We start from the raw sequence: 23967 nt of genomic DNA on the forward strand, positions 1-23967 counted from the left end.
GAAAAATGTGGAACAGTCTTCTGGACAGCAGAGGAAGCAGTGTCCTTAATGACCAGCAGGTTTTAATTAAGACAAAGAAGTGAAGGGAGTATTTTTTTTTTTTTTAAAGAAGTGGTTTATGGAAGTTTGCTGGTTAGTGTAGGAATTCCACAGGAGAGTGGAAGTTTCAGGAGGGAGAAAGGGTAAATGTGTTGGAGGGATTGAGGGTATATAGAGTAGCGTGGGTGTACTAGTCAGGACAATAATGGCAGACCAGGGACCCTTGAACCTCAGTGCAGATGACTGAAATAAACAGGAGTACTGCATAAGCGAATTAGGCCCTTCACCCCCACCCATCGAAGGCAAGCCCTTGGTTCCCGTGCTGCGGGCCTAAAGCCTTCTTCACAGAGTATGGCAGCTGCCCATGCCGCTTATCCCAAAGTCTCAAGGAGTGATGTGGCAGTTTTCAGCTGAGGTCAGGGTCTAATGGTGACTTGTCCAGGGTCACAGTGAGTAACTAGCAAAGCACATCTCCTGACAACCAAACATCAGGTCTGCCTACCACTCTTAATTTGTCTATTTTGGTTTTAGTCCTCATTTACCATACTGCAGGCAGAGCTGGGTCTCTTAGACCATTAGAAAATGAAAATTAAAGAGGGGGAAAAACTCCTTAGAACTAGACAGTGTTTCCCCTCTGGAACCATTTCAGGCTCTCAGGCAGGTCTGTGCCAAAAGGATGAGAAATGGCTGTGCTGCACACAGGCCCTGGCGAGCAGTCATTGCAGCCCAGTAGGGTCTGTGCGACCGTGACCGTGTGCGTTACTCTCATGCATGTGTTCTGTCCGCAGGGTCATGTCGGCACAACAGCAACCAAGAAGATCGACGTCTACCTCCCCCTGCACTCGAGCCAGGACAGACTTCTGCCAATGACTGTGGTGACAATGGCCAGCGCCAGGGTGCAGGACCTGATCGGGCTCATCTGCTGGCAGTACACAAGTGAAGGACGGGAGCCGAAGCTCAAGTAATCCTTCCTCTTTTTGGCTGCTCTAGTTTCTGGCTGTCTCCGGGCCACCCATGCTGCATTCTGGGCCCGGTCAGTCTTTCTAGGCATTGGCCTGGGAGCCAGACATCCACACGGATCCAGGTCAGGTTGCTCACCAGATCTTGGGCCTGGGTATCCCAGGCTTATCTCAGAGAATCCGCGTACAGAATAGGCTAATAAGTTTGTGAATCCAGACATGAGACAATATATTTTAGCAGTTTCCAAACCCTTTTATGATGCTTGCTGGTAAAAGTTGCATGGGAGGCAGTAGGAGGGAACTAATAATTGTTGAACCCCTACCATGATTTGGGCAGTAATGCTAAACCTCTGCACACCTGATTTCTCATTTAATTCTCCTGGCTCTCTGTGAGGTGAGCAGTGTGATCCTTATTCTGCAGAGGAGGAAACTCTGAATCAGAGAATTGATATTTGCTTAAGTTCACGCCATTGGGACATGGCAGAGTCCAGATTTGACTCCCGTTCTGTTTGATGCTAAGGTTTTTGCATTATTTCCTTTAGGTCTGAATTATAGTTTTCCTTGTTGTTAGTCAGTGGTACAGTTTTTCTCTCAATCACTAAGCTCTATTCATGATTAAACAATTATATGAAAAATGTAATGCTTCAAAGTAGAATTTCTACGTGCGTATCATGTAAAGTGCTTTGCTGCATCGGTTCCCCCATACTTGAATATCTTATCTGACAGCATCCTCTTCTGTTTGCTGTGCTCTCTTCAGCAGTAGGACTTACAATACAGCAAAATGTAGTGGATGCCTTCATTTTGGAAATGGATTCTCATGGACACTTTCTCTTCTCTTAGAATGGTCCAGTCTGTGGTCAGTTGCTTGGTTGCTTTTTCTTCTTGAAATACATTACATTTGCACTTAGAATTATTTTTTCAAGTTCTCATTGACATTGCCTCCACTTTGCCTGAATACACTGTGAATATAGTGTTTACTGCTCCTGTGGCAATAGAAAGCCTTTTCGACCACCTAGGCTCAAAAAATGGTTTGACCAAGGCTGACCTATAGTGTTACCCTTTTTTCAGCATGAAGTGTAAACAAAGTAGAGAAAGGAGTCGAAGTGCTGGTGACTTTACACATGTTGTCTGAGTTAATTAAGAGATTGCTTAGTGCAGGCACTGAGACCAAGAGACACAAAGGATTGCCTAGGGTCACACGACTAGTAAGGAACAAGAGTCAGGATTTAATTGTGACATACATGTTACAGATGAGGAAACTAAAACTTAGAGAGGCTAAGTCACTTTCCTAAATCACACAGTAAGTGGTAGAACTGGCATTAAGCCCTAGGGATCCCTGGCTTCAGAGCCCTGGCTCTTCACTATTACATTATACCCGCTATGACTGTGTGTGGGTGATATTAAAACATTCATTGAGTTCCTACTTACTGCAGGCACAGTGCTAGATCTTGACATCCAGAAACGAAAAAGGCAGGTCATGCCATTAGAGAGCTTACTATCTAAGGTAGATAAGCAATAGGAATACAGTACAGTAGCATGTAAAATCAGGTTCTGTGAGAATGTCTGATCCCATATTTGAGAATGAGAATGGAGTCATGAAGAGCTACCTTGATTATACATCTAAGCTGAAACTTGAAGGAGTAGGGAAAGTGATGCAGAGGGGTTGAGAGGAGGGTGTTCTAAAACAGAGGGAAAAGCATGGACTTCTGTTATGATGATCCTTCACATTCAGGCTTTAAATTCTGAATTCTGTTCCAAATACATAGCAATGGTAAGTGAAGTATGTTACTGACATACCTGTAGTTGAATAATAAGATAAACATCCTGGTAGGCTAAAAATGGAACCAGGTATGGAAATAGGCAGCATGTGCAGGAGTTGATTCTTTTAGGGTGGTACTTCCCAAAAAACATGTTGTGATTATTTTCAGGCTTTGGGGTAGCTAGGCAGGGCCTGGGGTGGTTGGAGCCCCAGCTGGCATTTCTGGGTAGGGAAGAGTCTCATCCCTCTACCCATGTACCATACTCATACTGTTATTTTCAAAGTATGCCGTGATGTCAGAAAAGAGTAGGAAACACTGCTTGAGGGTATGGAGACCAGAGGAACTTTGTGCCTGGATGGGGATCAGAGGAAGTCTCACTGCTAGAACCTGGGAGCTGGGATGGGACTGTCCCACTTATGAAAAGAAACTGAACAAAGCTGACTGAGTCTGTGACTTGTTTCAAGTTGTGTTTCTGGGGTGGTAGGGGAATAGAGATAGCAGTGCTACTGGGACCTGGCCATGACATGACTGGGTTTATGATCTCCCTGGTGGTGTTTGCAAGGGATGGGTATAAGACCTGGTTGTATGGTGGAGGCCTCTGCTTGGACGGGGATGGAAGATGGTGGCAATGACTGTAAAAACAGGGAGGCAGGGAGAAGGAGGGAGAGAGAGAAAGAGAGAAACTGTTCCTATTCAAGAGGAGCTAGCAAATGAAAATTCTCAAACGAGTATAACTACTAAGAAAGACAATAATTAGGAGATGAATTCACTCCCAACAGAATATAGTAAAGCAATCTGCAAATTAACTTCAAATAAATATGTTTAAAATCATCAAAGAGATGAAGGAATAACATCCATGGTAAATTCCTAGGAAATCGTGAAACAAAACTAAGCAGATGAGAATTAACCAGTTAGAAGAGAGCCAATTAAAGGTACTGGAAATATAAAATGTGGTTATTAAAGTAACAACAAAAGAGTATATGGGATAAACTCTAGACTGGACACAGTTAAGAGGGACTGAGATGAAAGATACTACCAGGGAATTCAACCTAGGACGTGACACTAACACACAGAGATAAGGAGACACAGAGAATGGAAGACGAGTAAGTTAAGAGACGTGGAGCAAAGATGGAGAGCCTCCCACTTGTGAGGCAGAGAATGGAAGGAATCTCAAGAAACAATATCTGAAGAGAGAATGCCAGAGTATTTCCTAGAACTGGAGGCAGATACAAACTAGTCTTCATATTAAAAGCACATACGAATGAAATGGATGAAGGTTAGCCTTTACAGCAAATTATGCTGGAGCAATGGGACATCCATACACCAAAAAAAAAATCAACCTAAACCTCATATACCTTGTAAAAAATTGATTCAAAAATGAATTGAGAATGAAATGTAAAACTTTAAACTTTTAGAAGAAAGAACAGAAAACCTTTGGGACCAAGAGCTAAATGAAGAGTTCTTATATATGATACTGAAAGCAGGATCCATAGTAGAAAACAAAATGTTAATTAGACTACATTAGAATTAAGAACTTTCCCTTCACAGGAGCATCTGCGTGGCTCAGTTGGTTAAGTGCCAGGTCATGATCTGGCAGTTCGTGAGTTTGAGCCCCACGTTCGGCTCTGTGCTGACAGCTCAGACACTGGAGCCTGCTTTGATTCTGTGCCTCCTTTCTCTGTGTCTGTGCCTCCCCTACTCGCTCTCTGACTCTCCTTGTCAAAAATAAATAAACGTTAAAAACGAACAAAAAAAGAACTTTCCCTTTACAAAAGATCCTTACTTTCTTTTTCCACTCCAGAAGCTGTCAGACAGCCATTCTGCCTTCTCCTTTCCCATGGGCCTAGAGTCTTCAGCTTTACCTGGCCAAGGGAGACAAAGCATGGTGGTGAGGTGGGGAGATGGGCCTGTTGCAAAGAGTCAAAACAGTAGAATTTAGGGCAAAACACATCAATAGGGATATTTTGGTAAACTACATAATGAAAAAAAGGAACAGCTCCACCAAGATAACATAATGCTTCTGACTGCATATGCACCTAGCAGTATAGTACCAAAATATTTTAAGGGAATTGTAAAGTGGCATTGAGTGATCCATAGTCAAAATGGGAAATTTTGATGCATTCCTACCAAAAACTGATAAAGAGATGAAAAATAAGTGAGGATTAAGGAAGATTCAAACAATTTAATTAGCAATTCCAAACCCCCAAAGTAGAGATGATCTCTTGTACTAGTTTGTAAGCCTCTGAAATTGAATAAATCTTATTAATATTTATATTCCTGAGGTATCCAGCATGTTCACGTTTTTTAATAGTTGCTCTGTAAGTATATTGTGAATTACAAAGTTACATTGATTCTGGAGAAACCATTGATCCTTTGAAATTTTTTGCAATCCTCATGTAACAGTGGATTTCACAGTTTTGTTTGGTATAAGACAGTCTATAAAGTAAATCCCTGGGATCTCTTCCTATCAGGCCGTACAGTACAAGGTATTTTCTTCCTGACCTATTTGTACTTAAAGTGTTAGAATAGATCCTTCTTTGATCTTTTCCAGTGGGTTGGCCCTGCAAAGAGCTCTTCATTCACAGGGGGCCAAATTGCTAGATACATGGTTTCAGTCTGGTTGTTAAGAAAACAGTTTATTTAGAAATACTGCTCTCCTGTTTCTGTGCCTTGAAAACTATCAATAGCAGTAGGCTTTGGCCCCAGGGAAGGAATGGAGAATTTGGCTAGAATTTTTGGCCTCCTTTACTCTTCTACCTGTTAACTCTTGAGCAAGATGGAATGTGGTACTTTAGCTAATTTCCTGCTTTTTTCATACCCTGATTTTAGGAAAAACATTTGTAAGAAATGAACTGAAATCATTTCAGTCTCTAGGTAGTTGAATTTTTATACTTTGTTGTGTAGATTCATGTTTATTGAATTTTCATCAGGAAACGTGGCCTGTAAAATTTCTGCTTAGAAATGTATTTGTTTATTTATTTATGGGGGCTTACTATACAATGAACTTTCATAAATATTTTGTGGGTTCTGGAAACATTCTCTGTAGGTTATAGAATTCATTATATTCTTATTAAAATGATATATTTAATTACAATTACATTCTTATATTTTTGACTATTTGGTCTATGGATGATTAAGAGAAATGAATTAATGTTTCCATTTTCTTGTTTGTTTTTGTCAGTTTCCCCTATGATTTCAACAGTTTCCACTTTACATATTGCAGTGCACAAAAATGTTCGTGCATTTCATATCTTTATTGTGAGTTGTACTTTTTTCAATATAAAACAGCCCTCTTTGTTTTATGAATTGTGTGTCCTGCCCTTTTCTTTGCTTTATTTCAGTAATAGGAGCTTTTCCACCTCCTGTTCTTCGCGTTTTTCTAATCTGTCTTTGTTCGGCCTATTACCTTTGCCTTTTTGTTTTAGATATGTTGAATAATTTTGTGAGGTTTTTCTTTTTTAAACCTGCCTAAATCACTATCTTTTTTTTTTTTTTTTTTTTTTAAGATTTTATTTTTAAGTGATGTCCACACCCAACGTGGGACTTGAACTCTCAATTAGCAATAATCGCGCCTCGGATAAACCTCATTGGCTACAATACTGCCACTGCGCAAAGCTGAACTCTCAACCTCAAGTTCAAGAGTCACTGACTGAGCCAGCCAGGCGCCCCTAAATCATCGTCTTTTTTATAGGGGAGTTTCTCTTACTAAACATTTTTTTTTAATATAAAATTTATTGTCAAATTGGTTTCCATACAATACCCAGTGCTCATCCCAACAGGTGCCCTCATCAATACCCATAATCCACCCTCCCCTCCCTCCCACCCCCCCATCAACCCTCAGTTTGTTCTCAGTTTTTTAGAGTCTCTTATGGTTTGTCTCCCTCCCTCTCTAACCTTTTTTTTTTTTTTTTCTTTTTTTCCCTTCCCTCCCCCATGGTCTTCTGTTAAGTTTCTCAGGATCCACATAGGAGTGAAAACATATGGTATCTGCCTTTCTCTGTATGACTTATTTCACTTAGCATAACACTCTCCGGTTCTATCCACGTTGCCACAAAAGGCCACATTTCATTCTTTCTCATTGCCACGTAGTATTCCATTGTGCATACGAACCACAATTTCTTTATCCATTCATCAGTTGATGGACATTTAGGCTCTTTCCATAATTTTGCTATTGTTGACAGTGCTGCTAAAAACACTGGGGTACAAGTACCCCTGTGCATCAGCACTCCTGTATCCCTTGGGTAAATTCCTAGCAGTGCTGTTGCTGGATCGTGGGTAGATCTATTTTTAATTTTTTGAGGAATCTCCACACTGTTTTCCAGGGTGGCTGCACCAGTTTGCATTCCCATCGACAGTGCAAGAGGGTTCCCGTTTCTCCACATCCTCTCCAGCATCTGTAGTCTCCTGATTTGTTCATTTTAGCTACTCTGACTGGCGTGAGTGTGGTTTTGATTTGTATTTCCCTGATGAGGAGCGACGTTGAGCATCTTTTCGTGTGCCTGTTGGCCATCTGGATGTCTTCTTTAGAGAAGTGTCTATTCATGTTTTCTGCCCATTTCTTCACTGGATTATTTGTTTTTTGGGTTTTGGATACTAGCCCTTTGTCCGATATGTCATTTGCAAATATCTTTTCCCATTCCGTCGGTTGCCTTTTCGTTTTATTGATTGCTTCCTTTGCAGTGCAGAAGCTTTTTATCTTCATGAGGTCCCAATAGTTCATTTTTGCTTTTAATTCCCTTGCTTTTGGAGATGTGTCAAGTAAGAAATTGCTGCGGCTGAGGTCACAGAGGTTTTTTCCTGCTTTCTCCTCTAGGGTTTTGATGGATTCCTGTCTCACATTCAGGTCCTTTATCCATTTTGAGTTTATTTTTGTGAATGGTGTAAGAAAGTGGTCTAGTTTCATTCTTCTGCATATTGCTGTCCAGTTCTCCCAGCACCATTTGTTAAAGAGACTGTCTTTTTTCCATTGGATATTCTTCCCTGCTTTGTCAAAGATTAGTTGGCCATACTTTTGTGGGTCCAATTCTGGAGTCTCTATTCTATTCCATTGGTCTATGTGTCTGTTTTTGTGCCAATACCATGCTGTCTTGATGATTACAAGTTTGTAGTAGAGGCTAAAGTCTGGGATTGTGATGCCCCCCGCTTTGGTCTTCTTCAATATTACTTTGGCTATTCAGGGGTCTTTTGTGGTTCCATACAAATTTCAGGATTGCTTGTTCTAGCTGCGAGAAGAATGTTGGTGCAATTTTGATTGGGATTGCATTGAATGTGTAGATAGCTTTGGGTAGTATTGACATTTTAACAATATTTATTCTCCCAATCCATGAGCACGGAATGTTTTTCCATTTCTTTCTATCTTCTTCAATTTCCTTCATAAGCTTTCTATAGTTTTCATCATACAGATCTTTTACATCTTTGGTTAGGTTCATTCCTAGGTATTTTATGATTCTTGGTGCAATTTTGAATGGAATCAGTTTCTTTATTTGTCTTTCTGTTGCTTCATTTCTCTTACTAAATTTTATCTTCACTATTGATGTGTTAGTTTCATGTTAGTCAACTTGTTTTAAGCTTGTTTTTTTAATGCTTTCTTTGTTGTTGTTTTCTGTTTTTATTTATTTAAAAGTCTGAAGTCAGTTACCCATAAGATTTTTAAAACATTTTTTATATTTATTTATTTCTTTTTAAATGTTTATTTTTGAGAGAGATAGAGATAGAGCACGAGTTGGAGAGGGGCAGAGAGAGAGGGAGACACAGAATCCAAAGCAGGCCCCAGGGTCTGAGCTGTCAGCACAGGACCCAACATGGGGCCCAAACCAGCGGACCACGAGGTCATGACCTGAGCTGAAGTCGTACACTTAACTGACCGAGCCACCAAGGCACCCCAAAACATTTTTTAAATAGGCTTTTTTGTTTTAATTTTTTTTATATTTATTTATTTTTGAGAGAGAGAGAGACAGAGCATGAGCAGGGGAGGGGCAGAGAGAGAGAGAGGAAGACAGAATCTGAAGCAGGATCCAGGCTCCCAGCTGTCAGCACAGAGCCTGTTGCGGGGCTCGAACCCACAAATGGTGAGATCAGGACCTGAGCCGAAGTCACACGCCCAACCAACTGAGCCACCCAAGCGCCCCATAAATAGGCTTTATTTTTTAGAGTGGTTTTAGGTTTATGGAAAAACTGCACAGGAAGTTCAGAGTTGCTACACATCTCATTCATGACACTTGTATTCCCCTGTTATTAACACCTTGCATTGGTGGAGTACATTTGTTAACAATTGATGAACCAATATTGATACATTATTATTAACTAAAGACAATAGTTTACATATTAGGGTACACTCTTTGTGTTGTTCAGTTATTTATTTATTTTTTTTTTTAGTTTATTTATTTGTAATCTCTACACCCAGTGTGGAGCTCAAACTCACAACCATGAGATCAAGAGTCTCCCACTCTCCTGACTTAGCCAGCCAGGCTCTGATGATTGCATCATCACTAATTGTTTCACTGCCCTAAAAATGCCCCCCATGCTCCACCTTCTCATTCTTCCCTGTTCACCTTTAGCAACCACTTATCATTTTATTGTGCCTACCATTTTGCATTTTCCAGAATGTCAGGTGGTTGGAAGCCTACTATACGTAGCCTTTTCGGACTGTTGTTTTCCCTTAGCAATATGTATTTAAGGTATTTAAGGTTCCTTCATGTCTTTTTGTGGCTTGATAGTTCATCTCTTTATATTGCTGAATAATATTCCATGGCATGAATGTACCATAGTTTGTTTTTCCATTCACCTGTTGAAGGACAGCTTGGTTGCTTCCAATCTTTATAGTAAATCTGCTATAAACATTTATGGCAGGTTTTCATGTAGACGTTAAGTTTTCAGTTCATTTTACGAATACCTAAGAGTGCAGTTGCTGGATTGTATGATAAGCCTTTGTTTATTAAATAGCTTTCTAAGAAGCTGTCCAAATGTCTTCCAAAGGGTTATACCATTTGACATTTCCATCATCAACACATGGGAGTTCCTTTTGCTACAAATCCTTTCCAGCATTTGGTTTTGTAAACGTTTTGGGTTTTAGCTATTTTACTAGGTGTCCAGTGGTATCCCATTTTTGTTTTAATTTGCAGTTCCCTAAGGAAGTGGTCTTGAGCATTTTTTCACATGCTTTTTGACACCTATCTGTATTCTTTGGTGAGCTCTCTGTTCAGGTGTTTGGTCAGTTTTTTGTTTTTGTTTTTGTTTTTAATTTATATCCAAGTTAGTATATAGTGCAACAGTGATTTCAGGAGCAGATTCCTTAATGCCCCTTACCCATTTAGCACACCCCCCCCCCCAACAACCACTCTAGTAACCCTGTTTGTTCTCCATATTTAAGAGTCTCTTATGTTTTTCCCCCCTCCCTATTTTTATTTTTGCTTCCCTTCCCTTGTGTTCATCTGTTCTGTATCTTACAGTACTTATATGAGTGAAGTCATATGATATATGTCTTTCTCTGACTAATTTCGCTTAACATAATAATACCCTCTAGTTTCACGTAGTTGCAAATGGAGAGATTTCATTCTTTTTGATTGCCGAGTAATACTGCATTATATATATAATGGAGTATTATATATATATATATATGTATGTATATATATATATAGGAGCATTTATACACACACACACACACACACACACACACACACACACACACCACATCTTCTTTATTCATTCATCCATCGATGGACATTTGGTCTCTTTCTATACTTTGGCCATTGTCAATAGTGCTGCTATAAACATTGGGGTGCGTGTGCCCCTTTGAAACAGCATTCCTGTATCCCTTGGATAAATACCTAGTAGTGCCATTGTTGGGTCGTAGGGTAGTTCCATTTTTAATTTTTTGAGGAACCTCCATAATGTTTTCTAGAGTGGCTGCACCAGTTTGCATTCCCACCAGCAGTGCCGAAGAGATCCTCTTTCTCTGCATCCTCGCCAACATCTGTTGTTGCCTGAGTTGTTCATGTTAGCCATTCTGACAGGTGTGAGGTGGTATTTCATTGTGGTTTTGATTTGTATTTCCCTGATGATGAGTGATGTTGAACATTTTTTCATGTGTCGTTTGGCCATCTGGATGTCTTCTTTGAAGAAGTGTCTATTCATGTCTTCTGCCCATTTCTTCACTGGATTATTTGTTTTTTGGGTGTTGAGTTTGGTAAGTTCTTTATTGATTTTGGATACTAACCCTCTATCTGATATATCGTTTGCAAATATCTTCTCCCATTCCGTCGGTTGCCTTTTAGTTTTACTGATTGTTTCCCTCTCTGTGAAGAAGCTTTTTATTTTGATGAGGTCCCAGGAGTTCATTTCTGCTTTTGTTTCCCTTGCCTCTGGAGACGTGGTGGGTAAGAGTTGCTGCGGCCAAGATCAAAGAGGTTTTTGCCGCTTTCTCCTTGGGGATTTTGATGGCTTCCTGTCTTACCTTGAGGTCTTTCATCCATTTTGAGCTTATTTTTGTGTATGGTGTAAGAAAGTGGTCCAGGTTCACTCTTCTGCATGTCGCTGTCCAGTTTTCCCAGCACCACTTGCTGAAGAGACTGTCTTTATTCCATTGGATATTCTTCCCTGCTTTGTCAAAGATTAGTTGGCCATACGTTTGTGGGTCCATTTCTGGGTTCTCTATTCTGTTCCACTGATCTGAGTGTCTGTTTTTGTGCCATGGCCAATTTTTTAATCAGGTGGTTTTCTTACTGATTTTTTTTAGAGTTCTTTGTCTATTTATCAGATATGTGTTTTGTAGGGATTTTTTTCCCCAATCAGTGGCTTATCATTTCATTTTCTTTTTTTTTTTTTTTTAAATTTTTTTTTTTTCAACGTTTATTTATTTTTGGGACAGAGAGAGACAGAGCATGAACGGGGGAGGGGCAGAGAGAGAGGGAGACACAGAATCGGAAACCGGCTCCAGGCTCTGAGCCATCAGCCCAGAGCCCGACGCGGGGCTCGAACTCACGGACCGCGAGATCGTGACCTGGCTGAAGTCGGACGCTTAACCGACTGCGCCACCCAGGCGCCCCTATCATTTCATTTTCTTAACAGCATCAACTCCAACTTACCAGTTTTTTCTTTCATAGATTGTGTTTTGGTGTTGTGTCTAAAAAGTAATCACCAAACCCAGGGTTAGCTAGATTTTCCTGTATGTTATCCTCTAGAAGTTTTATGTGATTTTTGCTTTACGTTTAGGCCTGTGATCCATTTTGAGTTAATTTTTGTTAAAGGTGTAAGGTCTGTGTCTAGAGTTAATCATTTTTGCATGTGAATACCCACTTGAAAAGATTATCCTTTCTCCATTCCTTTTGCTGCTTTGCTCCCAAAGCCTTTGCTCCTTTGTCAAATATCAGTTGATTATATTAATGTAGATCTATTTTTGACATATAAAATTTTTTAAACATTCCTTTTTAATTTATATTTAATCGGATTCAAGAGTGAAACAGTATCTTTTGAGTAATACCCATTCGTGAAAGAGAGAGAAATAAAATTCAGTGAGATTTTATCCTGTCAAGAACTTGAGGTGGGAGGTATATACTGCTCTTTGCACAGAACCACATTTACTCTACTTCATAGTTAACTTAAGGGATTTTTTTAAGGGTAATTTTGACTAGCCCCAATTTTGTGCAGAGACCGTAGTCATATGTTCTGACTCTATGGTACACAAGAATGGCTGTTCTTTGCCTTCTTCTGTTCAGCTGTCCCTTTAACATTCAACATATTTCACTGGTCTCTTGTTTACTGTTGCTCTTTATCAGCTACTGACAGGTGAGCTACTAAAAGCCTGAAGAGTTTTGCGATAGTCCAGAAGCTGGAGTAGTATACTTTTGAGATTATTGCATTGCTCAGTGAGTGGAAGTGTCTGGCAATAGAGCAGTGCTGTCCAAAAGAAATATAATGCAATCACCTCACACCTGTTAGAATGGCTATCATCAAAAAGACAAGATATAACGGGGCGCCTGGGTGGCACAGTCGGTTAAGCGTCCGACTTCAGCCAGGTCACGATCTCGCGGTCCGTGGGTTCGAGCCCCGCGTCAGGCTCTGGACTGATGGCTCAGAGCCTGGAGCCTGCTTCCGATTCTGCATCTCCCTCTCTCTCTGCCCCTCCCCCGTTCATGCTCTGTCTCTCTCTGTCTCAAAAATAAATAAAAGTTAAAAAAAAAATTTAAAAAAAAAAAAAGACAAGATATAACAGGTGTTGGCGAGGATGTGGAGAAAAGAAAACCCTTGTGCACTGTTGCTAGGAATGTGAAGAGGTGCAGCCACAATGGAAAGCAATATGGAGGATCCTCAAAAAATGAAAACTAGAACTACCATGTGCTCTAGTAATTCCCCTTCTGGGTATATATCCAAAGGAAATGAAAACAGGATCTTGAAGAGATATCTACACTCCCTTGTTCATTGCAACACTGTTCACAATAGTTAAGGTATGGAAGCAACCTGAATGTCTGTCTATGGATGAAAAGATAAGATAAAGAAATCCTGCCGTCTGCAACAACATGGATTGACCTTGAGAGCGTTCTGCTGAAAGAGATAAATCAGAGAAAGACAAATACCGCATGATGTCACATATATATGGACTCTAAAACTGAACTCACAGAAACAGAGATTAGAATGGTGGTTACCACGGACTGGGGGATGGGGGAAGGGTGGGAAATACTGGTCAAAAACTACAAACTTCCAGTTAGAAAATGAATAAGCTTTGGAGATCTAATGTACAGCATTGCAATTATAGTTAATAATACTATTTTATATACTTGAAAATTGCTAAGAGAGTAGACCATTAGTATTCTTATCACAAAAAAGAAATGGTAACTATGTGATGTGTTGGAGGTGTTAGCTAACTAACCCTACTTGGTGGTAATTGTTTTATAATACATAAGTGTATCAAATACACGTATTTTACAAATTGATTACCAGGAATAAACTTTCACGATGTTATATTTCAGTTATATCTGAAAGCTGGAAAAAATACATAAAGCAAGCTGCAAATGTGAGCCATGTTTACAATTTGAAATTTTCTAATAACCACATTTTAAAAAGTTTCCAAAAGATGGGTGAAATTTATTTCCCTAATAATTATTATAATTGAAGTAATTTTTATAATTTTCATGGGTTATATTTTCTTTAACCCATTGTATCTAAAATATTATTATTTCAACATGTTATTGACAAAATTAAGGAGATTTTTAATGTTCTTTTTGGTCATAAGTTTTAAAAATTCAGTGTTTCTTTGCTATATACAGTCAATTCAGACTAGCCAGAGTTCAAGTGCTCGCTAGCTACATGTTGGAGAGTGCAGCTGTAGAGTATACCAAGACGCAGAGTTCACTGGGTTTGCTTCATTCTGACATACCCTCAGCTTCTCAGAGCCCTTGGGAAACTGGGGTTTTGTAGATCGATCACTGAAGTTTATTTCATTCATTGTCACACTTTATTTTAATAATTTTTCATAGAGATTCTCTAAAATGTGTTAATATTTCCCCATCTTCTTTTTTTTTTTTTAAACATTTGTTTATTTTTGAGACAGAGGGAGACAGAGCATGAATGGGGGAGGGTCAGAGAGAGGGAGGGAGACACAGAATCTGAAACAGGCTCCAGGCTCCGAGCTGTCAGCACAGAGCCTGACGCGGGGCTCGAACTCACGAACCGCGAGATCATGACCTGAGCCGAAGTCGGACGCTTAACTGACTGAGCCACCCAGGCGCCCCTTTCCCCGTCTTCTTAATTGGAGTATAACATAGTGGGATCCAAAGCTGTAGTCTGTGTTTGAATTCTGGCATTAACACTTATCATCAGCATGGTCTTGGATGGATTGATTACTTCAGTCCTATGTACTCTAGTTATCTTGTGTGTAAAATGAGGATAGAAGCTTCTTAACAGGGTAGTTAGGAAAATAAAATGAGAAAATACATGGCAAGTGCTCAGGAAATGTTTATTTCTGTTGCTGTCAAATACTGTAACTACAGCCAGCTACTGCTACAACCAATACTGGTAGTAGTTCAGCAACAGTAGTATAACTTAGCTCTTTCTGAATGATTCAGAGAATGCACTATGCTATGATACAGTGGTGCCCTTGTGGGCTTATGTAAGCATATAAGAATATTTGACCTTCCATTATGTTTTCTGACAACTTTGCAATTTTAATTCTTTATATTTCCCCATTTTTGCATCTACATGACCACTTCTGTCTGCTCTCCTCCCCTTTGTAGGTTGCTGCTTCTAATTTATATTCCTTAGAGTCATCACTGAGAAGCACATACCTAGATAATACCGCCTAAGAGAGGCCCTTCCCATTCTGACCCTCAGCTGTGATCCCATGCATCCTACAGATCACATTCTTTAACTGGCAGCTTCTTGACACTGATACCCTGTCTGCTTTTGCTGTTTCTTCAATCAGAAATGCTTTTCTCACTCTTCTCCTCTTGATATCCAGCTTAATCTTGAAGCCTTCAGTTCTTTGTTATTCCTTCATTCAGCAAATATTTATGATGGAGTTTCAGGCCTTAGGTATTGAGGATAAAATGAAGAACAAGAGAAATGTGATCGCTGCACTCAAAAAATGTGCAGTTTGATGGGGAAGAAGAAATTATCAATTGTAAGAGCACTTTGTAACTGGCTCGTTTCACTCACATTTGTATTCATTAATACATTCAGTAAATATTTATTGAGTGTTTGTTATATACCATGCATTTTGCTGGGTATATACAATGGTGAGTAGAGCCAGACATGGTCTCTCTTTCATGAATTCAACAATATAGTGAGAGAAATGGGCAAATAATTCAAATAATTATATCAAATAATTAAGCCAAATAATGTTTGCATAAAAACTGAGTTGAGTAATCTGAAGGAAAGGAATGCCATTTATGAGAGCCTGGCCTTGGGAGTCAGGGAGAAATTCCCTGAGAAAGTGATACCAGAGGTATTTGGCAGGAGGAGGTTCCTGGCAGATGGAACTGCATGGCAATGACACTGTGGCAGGAGGAAGCAGTGACACTGTGGCAGGGGACTAACAAAGGCCAGCATGGCTGGAACACAAAATAGGGAAGAGAAAATAGGATGGATGAGATTGAAAGATGGGCAGGGTCCACAGTGGAGATTGAGGGAAGAGGACAGATTCTGGGAATATTTAAGAGGTGAAATTCATAGGACTTAGGGATGAATTAGATATGAGAAGTATGAGAGAGGAGAGGTACCAAAGGTGACTCCCTAGATTTCTGACTTGCACAACTTGATGTATTGTGCTGCTCACTGAATTAGGGGGCTTTGGAAGACTGGGTGTTAATTCGGTTTTTTAATGTGTGTCGGTGAGTGGGAGGAGCAGCACGAGTTTTGTCTTCTTTTCGAGATGACTTTGCTATACCTAAGAGAAGTTTTCAAATAGTTGTTTATACTTGCATGTTTGAAGTTTAGAAGAGAGAGAGAACTATGAGCTAAGAATGTGAATGTAGGAGTCCTATGCATAGAGAGATTAACTGGAGTCTCCAGCATGCGTAAGTGAAGAAAGAGAAGGGCCTAAGACTGGACATTGAAAAACTAGGTAGATGGTGGTGCTGAAATAGGGTGTCCTAGAGAAGAAATAGAGGTGAAGGAAGAGTTTGGTTTAGGATGAAATGAAGGCTGAGAGGACTTGAGAGTTGTCCATGTGACGAAGAAGTCTTGTAAGCAGTAGGATAGTTATAAGTTTGGAGGCTGGACATTGTCTGTTTTATTGTTTTGTTTTCCTTAGTCCCTAACACAATGCTTAGCAAATAGCAAGTACTCAATAAGTGATTTGTGGAATGGATGAGAGAACATAGGAACATTCAGATTCAGAGATGTAGACTAAACTTACCACCCATGCCATTGCCAGGGAAGAAGCCCTTCTCCACGTGTCTGCTTAGACAAGCTTCTGACGGTATACAAACCTTCATTCATCAAAAAACACCGAGTTAGATTGTCTCAACCTGGTCGGATATTTAAGTGATAGATGAAGGTTTGGGAATACTGTTTACAAACACTGTCTTCATTGAGCTGCACAGAAATATTGCTCATTGTCAACATTTCCTAAGAGCCAGAGTCCTCACACTTACTAGGTAATGAATGGGTAGATATGAACACATTAGAATGCCTGCTTTGTGTCATGACCCAGGCTAAGCATTTTACATATATTATCTTCTTCCTTATAATACCTCTGTAACTCTTAGATAACAATAGAGAAGCTGAGAATCAGGAATTTAAGGTAATGCCCAAGATCATGTATTTAGTAAGTGGCAGAGTCAGGATTTGAACCCAGGTTTGACTCCATTTCTCTTGCTCTTAACGACTATGTTATACAAAGCAATGAATTTCTTTTCCTGATAGCATCTGGAGACATAGGCATTTGAGATTTTCCTCCCTCCCTCCCATCCATCCGTCCATCCATCCGTCCATCCATCTTTTTATTCTTGCAGTCATTCACTCAGCAAACATTTAGATGTTGTCTGCACCATCCCAGGTACTATACTAGGCACTGGGGATATAATCAGTCATAAAATAAAGCTTATGGCCTCAAGATTTAGGCTAATGTATGAGACAGACACCAAATTACACAATTTTAGCTCCATTGTCATTGAGACTTGCTATAATAGTAGACATAATAGAATGCTGTGAGGACATAGAAAAGGGCTCTTCTAATTCTGCTGGAAGTTGGAGGCTTGGGTTGAGTAGGGGTGAGAGGAATGTTAGGGAAGTCTTCCCAGTAGAATGGATACTTGAGCTAAATCTCAAAAGATGACTGGATAGACTAGGAATAGAGAGCCTCTGGGCTGAGAGGCCGGCATGAATAGTAACAGGAGCTAGCATGTATATATGCTAGGACCTGATTAGGATACTGCAAGCACGTGGTGTGAATGGAGCCTAAGGTGTGTGTTCTGAAATGTCAGGAGATTGAGTTGAAAGCAGGGCAAAATATACTGGAAGGCTTTATGGAACCCAGGTACTATTAATGGTCTCTTTTGTTTTTATTTGAAAGGTTGAAAAAGGTTTTAAACAGGGAAGTGACAGTATCATATTGTGTTTCGGAAAGATCCTACTGGACCTTTTCAAGGTCAGTTTGTAATAGAATGAACGAGTTTCTGAAACTTAGAATTTTGCCAAGTGAATTTGTTTTAAAAATGTCCGGTTCAGAACAATATGAAAAGAGGACTTCCCAGAAATGCCAGAATGATAGAATTAGCAAACAAGGATGTTAAAATAGCTATTATAAACATGTTCCATATGTTCAAGATAATACAGGGAAACATGAACATGATGAGGAAAGAAGTAGAAGATATTTAAGAAAACCTAGATGGAACTTCTAGAGATGAAAAGTATAGTATCTGAAATGGAAACTATACCGCATGAGTTTAAGAGCAGATTAGACACCGCAAAAGGAAAAAATCAATGAACTTGAAGACATAGCAATAGGAACTATCTAAAAAAGGAGCTCAGATGAAACACTATGAAGGTCTTGCTTTCATTTGGAAATTAGTGGGCATTTTCTCCTTAGAACTTCTTTGCCAGAAAATTTAGACTTAACTATTCTTGTGTGATGTGGTTGTGGCTTGACAAACCTTAAAATGTTATTTATCAATTTTCACTTTACATTTATGGAGTTTATTTTGGAGAAGAGGAAATCTTGACAGTCTTAAAAGTCTTTTCTCTGACTTCAAAGAGATGAACTTCTGAGCTGCAATCCTCAGGGCCTTTTTTCTCTTGATAATGTCTGATGCACTGTTTATAATGATTTTGTCATCAAAATAAATAGCAAGACCCAAGTAATAAGAGTTCTGGACATTGCAGAATCATGTGCTCTTTTTATTTTTCATCCAAAAAACCTCCCCAAAAATTTCATCTGTCCGGCCATCATGCTTAAGTACATTTTGCATGTTTTGAAGATAAAAGTGAATTTTTATGAGCAAATTGAACATGTCAGATCACATTTGGGAGAAATCTAGGATGCTTCCTGGAATACTCCTGAATTTTCATATATGAATTAAATACCATCTATATATGGACTACAGGCTTTTGTCTCTTCATAAAAGCCAAACTGGCCTTTGAATGTGAAATGAATATTGATCAACAATTAAATGAAATAAATTTTTCTTTTTTTTTTTTTTAATTTTTTTAACGTTTATTTATTTTTGAGACAGAGAGAGACAGAGCATGAACAGGGGAGGAGCAGAGAGAGAGGGAGACACAGAATCTGAAACAGGCTCCGGGCTCTGAGCTGTCAACACAGAGCCCGACGCGGGGCTTGAACTCACAGACCGTGAGATCATGACCTGAGCCGAAGTCGGATGCTTAACCGACCAAGCCACCCAGGCGCCCCTGAAATAAATTTTTCTAATGCAAAATTTTGTTAGCCTTATTTGTGGAAACATGAATAAGTGAAATTCAATTAATTGTACTCATTAACGCTTTGGAGATTTAGATATATGTTTATTTATACATACATTTATTTGTATAAATATAAAATCTCCAAAGCATTAATGAGTACATTTAATGACAGAGTATGTGTGTGTATGTATGTGAGAGCGAGAGAGAGAGAGAGAGAGAGAGAGAGATCTGTCCATCCTCCAGAAGGATCTCTTTTTGGCAACAGGCTTCATTTTGCATCCATTCACCGTTCTAACTTCCAGTCTTCTCACCAATATCATTGTCCCTGGAAGGACCTGCTTTTTCCATGTTAACCCAGCCTCTTTTTTTAGACACCTGTGTCTTTTTAAGACACCTGTGTTTTTATTGCAACATTATTTACCATAACCAAGATACAAAACAACCCACGTTTTCTTCAATAGATGAGTGGATAAAGAAGATGTAATGTGATATATATGTGATATAGACACATGTATACATATATATAAATGGAAAAATACTCAGCCCAAAAAAAAAAAAAAAGAATGAAATCTTGCCACTTGCAACAACATGGATGGATCTAGAGGGTATAACTAAGTGAAATAATTCAGAGAAAGACAAATACCATATGATCTCATTCATATGTGGGATTTAAGAAAGCAAATGAAAAAGATAAAAGAGACAAAAAAAAAAGACTCTTAAATACAGAGAACAAACTGGTGGTTATTAGTCTTTCATCATTACTCAATCCCTGATAGTGACTCACAAATAGGACTTCTAGTGTTCTCTATCTCATGCTGTCCCCCATGCTTCTGTTAGTTAATTCTGCTTCTGTGTGATCAAAAGCTTAAGAGTGGTAGAAGAAATTTTGACAAAATGAGAATCTTTCTTCATGCCAGCTACTGTACAGTTAATTAACTCATATAATCCTTATGAGGTCCTTATGCAGCAGGTATGTATGGTTATTTTCTCCATAAATTCCAGGACTCGATAGAGAAAATGACCACTTAGGAATCAGGGGGTGTGGGTGAGGCAGGAGATGCTGAGTCTCTAGAACAGGTAATTCTACAGTGGGGTGAGAGATTTCCCAACCTTTGTACTGTTCTGTATTTCTAAATTGTTCCATGTTTCTAATCATGCATTACCCTTATCAAAAAATAAGTATTTTATAAAGAAAAGAAAATGAAAGTTATACTTAGTCATCTGGAAGGGACATCTGGGACATCTGGAAGGTACAGGAAAAAAGTGCTCACTGCTCAATTGTAAACATAACCTTTGTAAACTTTTTGGTACCTTTCCTTCTAGTCTTTTTTATATGCATATAATTAAACATTTTTACATGGTCGTAATAATTTCTCAGTGTTTTTTCTCCATAAAAAAAGGTGCCAGCACTCGTATCTTGATGAACCGTAAAAATGCCTCTTTGATCCTCACCTCTTCCTGGGACTTCTCCTTTTGTCTTGGTTTGCAATCTCTGGCACATGTGCATTGCCTAGAAAGCCCCATTTGGTTAACAGATATCAATGTGACAAGCAAGAAAAAGAAAAAGAAAAGCTTATTACTTTTCCTCATTAGCACACACATCATTAATAATACCCTTTATGTTTTTTTCATGGGTAGAGCGATTCAGTCTATACATTCATATATTCATTCATTCAACAAATATTTGTTAAGTGCCAGCCATCTTCCTCCTCAGTGAGGATGCAGAGACAATAGAATGATCCCTGCTTCTTAGGAGAACACAGAATGGTAAATAAGAAAAAGATGTGATAACTATATGCAGAAATATTAATCAAGTTCTGAAAGACCACGGAGAAGAATCGCTTGGATTCTCCTAGAGATCAAATGATTCTCCTAGAGAAGTCAGGGAAAGCTTTTTACAGATAAGAAAATGGAGCAGCTCAGAGAGATTTGGTCACATGGCTGGTTAGTGGTTGAGTTAGCATTCAAAGCAGATCTGACTGCAAAACCACTCTTTATTCTACCATACTAGGTCATAAGGAGGAGGCATCCCTGTTTTCATTGTTTTATCAGTTCCAGATGTCTGTATTTGGGGGATTCTTGAGTCATAGAACACAGCTTCCCCCATTTTCTCTCCCTATTTCAAAATGCCACCTGTTTCTGATTTGATCAAAGAGTAATAGAATGGCAGTGAGGAGACCTGAGTTCTTCAGAACCAGCTTTGCCACTTTTAACTGGATCGTCATGGGCATGTTCTTCCCCATTTCTACCCATCTATTCCCCATCTGTAAAAGTGAGGAGTTGAAATAAATCTTTCTAAGCTTCTCATTTTTTGTAAGCTTCTCATTTTCCTCCTTCTTTTCAAAGCGCGTGGCATTTGCGTAGGAGCAGGGGCTCCCAAGGGCCTTGGCGGGTCTAGACACACCATGGAATTGGCAGAGGGATAGGTGGGCGTCAAGGGTAAGTGCTCTTCACCGCCTGGGTTTGAATCTCAAGTCTGTCGCTTACACACTATTTAATCTGGAGCAAACCACTTGACCTCATCGAGCCTCCCTTTTCCGATTTGGAAAACAGAAATCATAAGAAATGACTCTGAGAGTTGGTGGGGAGATTCAGGGAGCTTAGTATCTGTCTGTACTACTATGCACAGTGTCTGCCACAGAGCACTCAGTGTTGCTAATGATACTCATGGCTATTGCTCTAGTACTAAGTTGGAATCCTGAAGAGGTTTTAGAAGTCAAAATACCTTGGTAGCTTCTTTTGTTAATGATTCCTTTACAAAGGCACAAAGGAACCACTGTGTCCCTGAATAGAATGTGGAGTCTTAGTCATTTTCCCCTCAGATGTTCAGTGAAGGGGTCGAAAGGGTTGGAGTACTGTTTGCTGCTGAATTTTACTCATAACTCAGAAAAGACTCCCATTAGTCTTGTATAATATAGGGGAAATCATTCTTTCTTTTCTTTGCTGTGTTCCCAGCATGCAGAGCAGGCTACAGTGCAGGGTCGGTACTTTGCGAGTTTCTTGAACGAAGAAATGATTTCACACTTTGTTTTTAGAAACTGAGGAGAATAGTAACACGCAGCAGTGAGTCTTTTGGCCCTCAGATCTTAGCCTGTGACATTTGTTGAGCTCGTTTTGAAGGGGATTTGGGGGCACCCCATGACAATCAAAACAGAATTCTTCTGATACCAATGTTTGGCTTTCTGCTTTGATCAATAGGCTTATTATTTGCCCTTGAAACCTCTGTGGTGCTGGGGAATCACAGACATTCCTCAGGACGATTTACATGGCAATAAATAATGTGTGCTGTCCATTGCCTGCTTCATCAGTGTCTGCCCTGTTCATAAAACCCTGGAGGCTCAGTGGCCCCAAGGCTGGAGCACAGTGGACATGTTAACTCCAGAACGTGTCACTTAGTTTCATTGTTGTTTTGTTGGCACTAATATGCATCCACAATTTCTCTTTAAGGACTGATGTAACTGTAGAAGTTATTTTCCATCTGACTTTATTATATAGTTACCATACTATACCGTACCATAGTTACCATTTATTTTTTTTACCTCTGTTATATGGTAGGCTCTACATATGTTATCTAATCTTCACAACTACCTCTGAGTTAGGTTCTTGTCTCTTTACAGAAGCAGAAACTAAGGGGCGCCTTGGTGGCTCAGTCGGTTGAGCATTCAACTCTTGATTTCGGCTCAGGTCATGATCCCAGGGTTATGGGATCAAGTCCTGCGTCAGGCTTTGCACTGAGTGTGGAGCCCGCTTGGGATTCTCTCTGCCCCTGTCCCCCACTTGTGCGCTCTCTCGCTCTCTCTCTCTCTCTCTCTCTCTCTCAAGTTAAAAAAAAAAATGAAGAAGAAATAGAAACTGAAACTCAAGGAAGCGAAGCTTATTTTCTGAAATCACATAGTCCATGAGCACTGGAGCTTAGGTTTTAAACTCAGGTCTTTCTGGACACAAAGCTCTTAGCTACTATACCATGACATTTTTCTTATCTAACAGACTTTCTTCTCCTATAGGTGTCTAGTGTTTATGGTTAGCAACCTCTTGCAAAGATCCATAAGTTTCCCACATCATTCAGAGATGAATTTTAAATTTCTTAACAGCATTGCAAATACATGAAATTTATAGTGACAAACATAGCCAGATTACTTTCTTGTTATCCATCCATTTAGCAAATTTACAGTTCCCATTAATTTTAATCTGTTCTTATTACCTGTTTTATATAATAAATATCTCTTAGTCATGACAGACTGAGTATAGATCACCTGAAGTAGGCTCTCTCTCAATAACTAGAGTTGCAGTTAAAGATTTGTGAATTAATTGGGAAAATTGCAAATCAGGTAGTCAGTGAAATAATTCATTGTCACATCCAATCAATAAACTTTGTAAATCAACTCATTTAATTCAAAAAATGATCTATATAGATCAAGCAACCAATTAAACAATTAGCATACACTTTGCAATTAATTAATTTAAGCATCAATCATATAATTAAAATTCCAAATTTAAGCTGCACAATTTAAAACCCTACTGCCTTGTGAACTATTAGGATCATGTTTCTGAATGTTAGCAGATAAGCAGTTTCACAGTTTAACTTTGGAGCAAGGTGTTTTAAAGTGCTTCTAATTTATTTTTAAGTTTTAAATTGTCTTTATGTTGGTAGTTTCCCACCCCTTTACAGCAAATCAACTTTTTACTTCTCCGCCCAAGAAAGAGAAGGAAATGTGTGTTGACTCTAAAATGGGCAAGGCTGGAATCTGGGAGTATAGACTGGACATTGTAGGAATAGGAGAAAAGTCTAGAAGCAATGGAGAGAGCCGTTTATCTGCATCAGGATAAACCCGGTTATTTGCTTTTACTCTGTTAAG

The 23967-nt window shown here is 39.3% G+C and overlaps 1 protein-coding gene and 1 non-coding gene across 7 annotated transcripts in view; one reads left to right on the forward strand and one right to left on the reverse strand.

Moving 5' to 3' along the window:
• Window positions 1–23967, forward strand: part of MAPKAP1 (MAPK associated protein 1) — a 246146-nt gene that overhangs the window by 110068 nt on the left and 112111 nt on the right. For all 6 annotated transcript variants that reach the window (XM_047829290.1, XM_047829295.1, XM_047829289.1 and 3 more), the window contains one exon: window positions 828–1000. In XM_047829290.1, coding sequence (XP_047685246.1) covers window positions 828–1000 — 173 coding nt within the window. The remainder of the gene's footprint in view (window positions 1–827; window positions 1001–23967) is intronic.
• On the reverse strand, window positions 6229–6375 carry LOC125151072 (U4 spliceosomal RNA). Its single transcript, XR_007146621.1, has one exon. It is a non-coding gene; the product is annotated as a U4 spliceosomal RNA (small nuclear RNA).

Source organism: Prionailurus viverrinus, chromosome D4 (assembly GCF_022837055.1).
Source record: "Prionailurus viverrinus isolate Anna chromosome D4, UM_Priviv_1.0, whole genome shotgun sequence".
NCBI lineage: Eukaryota > Metazoa > Chordata > Mammalia > Carnivora > Felidae > Prionailurus > Prionailurus viverrinus.